The sequence below is a fragment of the Fonticula alba genome (genome assembly GCF_000388065.1).
Source record: "Fonticula alba strain ATCC 38817 unplaced genomic scaffold supercont2.6, whole genome shotgun sequence".
Lineage (NCBI taxonomy): Eukaryota > Rotosphaerida > Fonticulaceae > Fonticula > Fonticula alba.
The window spans coordinates 1979362-1985146 of NW_009242976.1; the positions used below are offsets into that span (position 1 = coordinate 1979362).

At 73.3% G+C, this 5785-nt stretch overlaps 3 protein-coding genes across 4 annotated transcripts; 1 reads left to right on the top strand and 2 right to left on the bottom strand.

Annotated features, from left to right (window-relative positions):
* Positions 1-76: 76 nt before the first annotated feature.
* On the top strand, positions 77-1849 carry H696_04084. Of its 2 annotated transcripts, XM_009497965.1 has the most exons (3): positions 77-415; positions 532-1339; positions 1523-1849. In XM_009497965.1, exons 1-3 carry the CDS (start codon positions 392-394, stop codon positions 1753-1755), a joined length of 1065 nt encoding a protein of 354 aa, XP_009496240.1. In that variant the 5' UTR covers positions 77-391; the 3' UTR covers positions 1756-1849. The 2 variants fall into 2 exon arrangements, with proteins under 2 accessions (XP_009496240.1, XP_009496241.1); XM_009497966.1 differs by lacking the exon at positions 77-415 and having other exon boundaries at positions 452-1339.
* Positions 1850-2035: 186 nt separating this feature from the next.
* Positions 2036-3763, bottom strand: H696_04085 (hypothetical protein; the record flags this gene model as incomplete). The annotated part of the gene is made up of 1 exon (XM_009497967.1): positions 2036-3763. One exon carries the CDS (start codon positions 3761-3763, stop codon positions 2036-2038), a length of 1728 nt encoding a protein of 575 aa, XP_009496242.1.
* Positions 3764-4748: 985 nt separating this feature from the next.
* Positions 4749-5744, bottom strand: H696_04086 (hypothetical protein; the record flags this gene model as incomplete). The annotated part of the gene is made up of 2 exons (XM_009497968.1): positions 4749-5457; positions 5659-5744. 2 exons carry the CDS (start codon positions 5742-5744, stop codon positions 4749-4751), a joined length of 795 nt encoding a protein of 264 aa, XP_009496243.1.
* Positions 5745-5785: the final 41 nt, after the last annotated feature.

Consider the following 5785-nt stretch of genomic DNA (forward strand, 5'->3'; position numbering starts at 1 on the left):
CGGCTGTTTGCCCCTGTCCCGCCCCTGCCACGAAGCATCTCTTCTTCGCCTGCGTCGCCCGGAGAGCACACCGTCCAGAAGGGGGGGGGTCTGGGCACCAGTTCGCTCGGACGAGAACGCGGACAGGAGCGCGGACCGCTCTCCGCCCATTGGCGCGATCGGCACCCGGAGCGGAGCCACGCCCAGGCGGCCCTGGGCCTTTTTTCGGCCCCCGCAGCCGGGGCCCCCCATCGCGCCCGAGCCGTCGGTATCTCCCTCCACCTCCATCTCGCCTGCTCTCTTCCTCCCTCTGTGTCTCGCCGAATCTCCCCCCCCCCCCCCCCCCCCCCCCCCCCGACCCCCCCCCCCCCCCCCTCCCCCCCTCCCCCCCCCCCCCCACCCCCCCCCCGCCATGAGCTGTCGCTCCTCCAGTGGGGTATGCCACCTGGCCGCTTCCTCCCTCCCGCCCTCCCTCCTCGCCGCCACCACTCACCTGCCCACCTTTGCCATGGCACCGCCTGCTGCTCCGGCGCCTGCCCCGCACCGCCGCAGGTGACCACCCACTTGATCAGTGACCTGCACTCGCGGCTGCAACTGGTCGAGCAGGAGTGCATCGCCCCGGCCGGCGGGTGCCTCGCACAGGCGGCCCTGCTGAGCCACGAGGGCACGGTCCTCTGGGCCTCGCCGCTGGCCCAGCACATGCAGGCCTCGCCCTCGCCACCGGGCTCGGCCTCCGGGCACCAGCCCCCGGGGGTGGCCTCCACGAGGCTCTCCTCGCTGACCCAGCCGGGCATCCTCTTTCCCCAGTACCCGGGGCTGTGTCCGGATGGGGGCCCGGCGGCCGGGGCGCCCCCGCCGGGCGCGAGCGCCGTCTGCCCGGGCCCCACCGACCCGGCGGCCGGGCCCCCCGCCTCGGGGCCCCACCCACCGGGGCCCGGGCGGCCGAAGTCGGCTCCCGGCGGTCGATCCTCCTCCCACCCGCCGGCCGGCGGGTCGCCGGGGATGAGCGTGGCCTCGCCGCCGGCGCCGCCACCGCTCCCGCCCTCCGGCGGCCGGTCCCTTTCCAGCCCCGGGCCTGGGGCCGGGTCCACGTCGTCCCCCTTTTCCACCCTGTCGCGGGGGTTCAACCTCGGCGCGCGGCGGTCGAAGAAGAACAAGTCCACCGCCCTGGCCATCGGCCAGCCCGGGCACGGCAAGCCCAACAAGGGGGGCATCTCGCCGCCCCCGGCGGCCGTCGGCCCCGGGGGCCTGGCTCGGCTCGGCCTGTCGCCCGACGTGCCGGTGGACCCGGTGCAGGGATGGTTCATGCCTCTCAATGCCGAGCTCGTGGTCCTCCTCCATGGGAGCGTCATCCAACTCGGTGCGCCTGGTGTGCCATCCGGCCGGACACCGCTTTGGGCCCTGCTCTAACCCGTCCCCCCCCCCCCCCCTCTCGCCCGACCTGCGCCCGGCACCCCTGGCGGCGTCCCCGGTCTGCGCATGCATGTATGGCGCTCCCTCTCTCGCTCGCTCGCTCGCTCGCTGGCCCTCCCCGTGCTGCCAGCCAAATGCCTGGGCGCGCTGCATGCGCCCTCGCTGCTGCTGTCCGGGCATCGGCACATCCTGATCGGCTTCGACCTGTCCATCGGGATATTGGTGCTGCTGGTGTCATCCAGCGCGCACTCGCTCCAATGCCCGGACGTGACCGACGAGGATATGTTCACCCTGGGCGCCTCGGTGTCCGGGTATCTGGATTCGATTCGCATCCTGCTGGAGGGCCTGACCCGGGTGCATTAGGGGCCGCGATCCAGGCCCCGGGCCGGGGCGCCCGCACGCCGTGGCGCCCACTCGGTGATGATGCGTTTCCAAATAGACAGCCTCCCCATGTGCCTCTCTCTCTCTTGGACGCCCAGCGCCCTGGCCAAAGGCGAAGGGCGAACACCTACGTCACGGGGGGGGGGGAGGGGAAGGGGCGGGCGGCCACGAGCAGGTCTATTTTTTGTATGCGCCCGTGGTCATGGGGGTAAAGGGAAAGGGAGGGGGGCCGAGCAGGAGCCATGCACGAGGGAGCCCAGGGTCAGTGGCCGTGGCCGAGGTCCGGCGTGTCGATGCGAGCCTCGCCCCGGAGGGTGGCGATGATGCCGGCGACGGTTCCCGGCCGCTGCAAAAGCAGGTGATGCCCGGCATCACTGAGGCGGAAGGCCGGCCAGGCGTCCGGCAGTGCCAGCGCCTGCGGCCGGAGGACCTCCTCAATGGGATTCACCCGGTCCAGGTCGCCGGCCAGCGGGACGAAGGTCGGCAGGCGCAGGCCCTCGGCCGGCGGGCTGCTCCAGTCCAGGCTCCCGGTCAGGGGCCCGCCGCAGAAGAGCGCCTGGCCGGCGTACGCCAGCTTGCGGATGTCCTTCTCCGAGGCGGTGGCCGCCAGGAGCTGGCGGCGGAATTGCTCGGGGTCCTGGGGCCCGAGGCGGCGATCGGCTGCCAGGGCCTCCGAGTCCAGCCAGGCGTCCACAGGATGGGGGGCGGGCGGCGGGTCGCCGGCCGCCGCGGCGATGGCCGTCAGCCGCCGGAGGCTGCTGCTCCGAGTCAGGGACAGGAAGAGGCTCTCCGGGTGGGTGTGGCCCTGGCCCTGGAAGTAGGCCATCTGCGCGGCCAGCACCGCCGGAAAGGCCTCCGGCCCTGGCAGCGAGAGGCCCACCCCGGTGGGGCCGGCGCCCGGCGGCCCGGCATCCAGCCGCCGGAGGGCCAGCTGGCCGACATGGCCCTCGACCGCCAGGCTGGGAGCCTGGCCGGTGGCCAGCAGCTGGAGCAGCCGCCGCTGCGGGCGCACCGGGATCGGTCGGAGGACGGCCCGATGCGGCCCGGGCACCGAGGCACAAAAGACGAAACGCACCCGCCGGGCGAAATCCGGCCGCCGGGCCAGGTAATGCCCCAGCAGGGCGAAGGACACATCGTGCACCAGCAAGTCCACCGGGAAGTGGCTGGCCTGGGGGAGGGCCTGCTGGAGGAAGTCCTCCAGGTGCTGGAGATGGTGGTCCAGGCTCGGCGGCCCGAGGCCGCACAGGGGCAGCGGCCCGGCCCCGGCAAAGGGCGCCCCGGTGTAGATCCCCGGCGAGCAGTCCGGCCGGGCCACGTGCAGCAGGTTGGTTGACGAGCATGTGGCAGTGGGTGCCATGGCCACGATGTGCCCGCTGCCGTGGCCGCTCTCGTGGCCGTTGCCGTGGCTGCCATTGACTGCGCCGCAGCGGCTGCTGCTCATGTCGGAAAAGGCCAGCAGCCTGCCGGCCAGAGATAGATCGGCTGCCGGGAAGCCGGCGGAAGTGCTGCCTCGGCCCGGGGCCGTGCCCGGGTCGGGGCCGCGGCCGCCCCCGGCGCCCCTGCCGCCAGCCCCCCCGGGCTCGAAGGCGTGGCAAAAATACCCGGCAGCCATGTCCTCCGAGCTGATCGGCCGCCGCGGGGGGAACAGGTCGCGCAGGGTGAAGGGCATGGTGCCGGGGATGGAGTGCAGGAGGTCCGGCGCCAGGAAGGGAATCCCCCGGCGGAAGAGGGCTCCGGCCAGCGGGGCCAGCGCATGGGCATCTGCCGGACACCCATGCAGGCCGATGACCGGGACACTTTGAGGGAGTCCGGGCTCGTCGCGCGGGGCCCCGGGCCAGAGGGCGGGCGTGGGGGCCGTGCGCCGGGCCGCCGGCGATTGGGCCAGCATCAGGCGAGTGTCATACCAAGTGACGCGGTCGCCATGTCGCCGGCAGGCTGGTGAAAAGCGTAGGACACCTCCGGCCGCTGTCCGAAGCGGCGCGGGGAGCATCGGCTGACGAGGCTCCGGGGATGGGCGAAGGAGGCGACGGGCGCCCGGGCCAAGGGGAGAGGGCGCAACAGTGGCGGGTGGTGGACAGGCAGGCGGGATGCGGAAGCGGTAGCGGAGGCGGAGGCGGAGGCGGAGGCGGAGGCGGAGGCGGGATGGGGTGGATGGTGGATCTGCCCTGGAGCGAGCTCTTGATAAAAGGGGGCCCCGGAAAAAGGTGTCCGCTGCCCGTGGTGAGGCAGCAATCTCCCCCTCCCCCTGTGAGCAGGCACCTTCCTTCCAGAAGGACATCTGCGTGTGAAAGTGCCCCTATGTCGGGACGGGGGGGGGGGGGGATGGAGGGGCCCCGGTGGCACATGTGCCCGGGCGTGCGCCGTCCGCCGGGGGGGAACCCATTGGAAGGCGTGTATCCCGGGTGAGTGTGCGATGGGTCAGCCGACATCCGATCGACTGCGCTCCCCGGCTGGCTCCCCGCGCCGCCCCCCCGCCCAGCCGGGCAGCAAAAGAAAGAGGAGAGTCAAGTCGCCCCCGCCCACCCGTCTGCACGCCGCCGTCGCAGGGGGCGGCAGAGCGGGACATCGATCGTGCGCGGATGGCGCGCTGGCAGCAGCATGTCACGCCGGGCCGGGCACATGTCTGGTCACGTTGTCGCCGGCGGAAAGCCCACAGTTCCTCCACCTTGAGATGCTGTTCGGGGGTGGTGCTCATTTATTGGGGGGGGAACTGGTCTCTTGCATCGTCGATGCCGGGCGGGGCGGACCGGGCGAGCGAGCCGCCGGCCGCGGGACGAGCCGCCGTGTGTGTTTGGCTCGAGCCCTGGGGCTTGTTGTGCGGCTTCCCGGGGCCCGGCTCGGCCCGATGGCCGCCCGCTCGCCCGGAAGACCCGTGTCTCCATCCGGGCCAAGCGATCGGCCTTCGCGTCGGCCTCCTGCTGGGGGATTGCCGCCGACGGCGGGCGGCTCCCTGCGGCACCGGGGCGCGGGCTCTTTCACGCGCCGCCGGAGGTCCGGAGCCGGCGCTGGGCCGCCCGCACCGCGGCCAGGGCATCCACCCGGCCATAGCCATAGTGGTAGTTCGGGAAGTCGACCCAGTGCACGCCGTCGCAAGAGTTGGTCCCCAGCCGGGAGGGCGCCGGGGCGGTGATGGTCGACCGGACGGCCGTGTCCTCGAGCAGGCGGTAGATGTCCTCCACGCGCAGGGCCGGGTTGACGGAGCGCACGAGGGCCGCCACGCCGGCCACCGCCGGGGCCGCCATCGACGTGCCGGAGATGGCGGCAAAGCGATTGTTCAGCAGCCCCCCGCGGGTGGAGTACGCCGACCGGATGGCCACCCCGGGGGCCACGACATTGGGCTTGAGCCGGTCGAAGCCGGACGCCCGGGGCCCGGGGCCGCGGGCGCTGAAGTCCGCCAGGGCGTCGCGGCTGTCGGTGGCCCCGACCGACAGGGTCAGGATCTGGTCGCCCGGCGAGCCGGTTGTCCCGCACAGGGGCCCGGAATTGCCGCTGGAGAAGATGGGCACGATGTCCGCCTCGAGGAAGGCCCGGACCTGCAGCGCGAAGAACGGATCGAACCCGTGGGTGCCGCCCCAGCTGTTGTTGATGATGTCGGCCCCGAGGTCGCACCGGGGGGGCAGGTTGTCGGCATACGGGCAGACCATCCACTCGGCGGCCTTGGTCAGGCCGTAGGTCTTGCAGTTCCTGCGCGGCGCCACCGGACCAGGCGCCCGGGCGGACGAGCGGGGCCCCGGGGCGCGCGACGCGCGGCGGCCCACGGCCGCAAGGCCGGCATGTGGCGGTCAGGGGCTCGGTGCTTGCGGGCGGCGAGGCGGGGCGCGGGGCGTTGGGGGCGGAAAAAAAAAAAGAAAAGCCGAGAGGAAAGCCCGGCCCAGTGGCGCGTACTTGTCCTTGCAGCCCTTGGCCGAGATCCACTTGGCGCCGGGGGCCACGCCGATGCCGGAGGCCTTGCTCCCGACCATGGTGCCCATGGTGTGGGTGCCCTGTGAGGCGGGGCGGCCGATGGCCCGGG

Excerpts from the sequence above, each read along its gene's own strand:
- H696_04084 (XM_009497965.1), top strand. The coding sequence starts at position 392 with ATGAGCTGTCGCTCCTCCAGTGGG. Across the intron at positions 416-531 it reads GCTGTCGCTCCTCCAGTGGG|GTGACCACCCACTTGATCAG; the intron begins GTATGCCACCTG and ends GCACCGCCGCAG. Across the intron at positions 1,340-1,522 it reads TGGGAGCGTCATCCAACTCG|CCAAATGCCTGGGCGCGCTG; the intron begins GTGCGCCTGGTG and ends CCGTGCTGCCAG.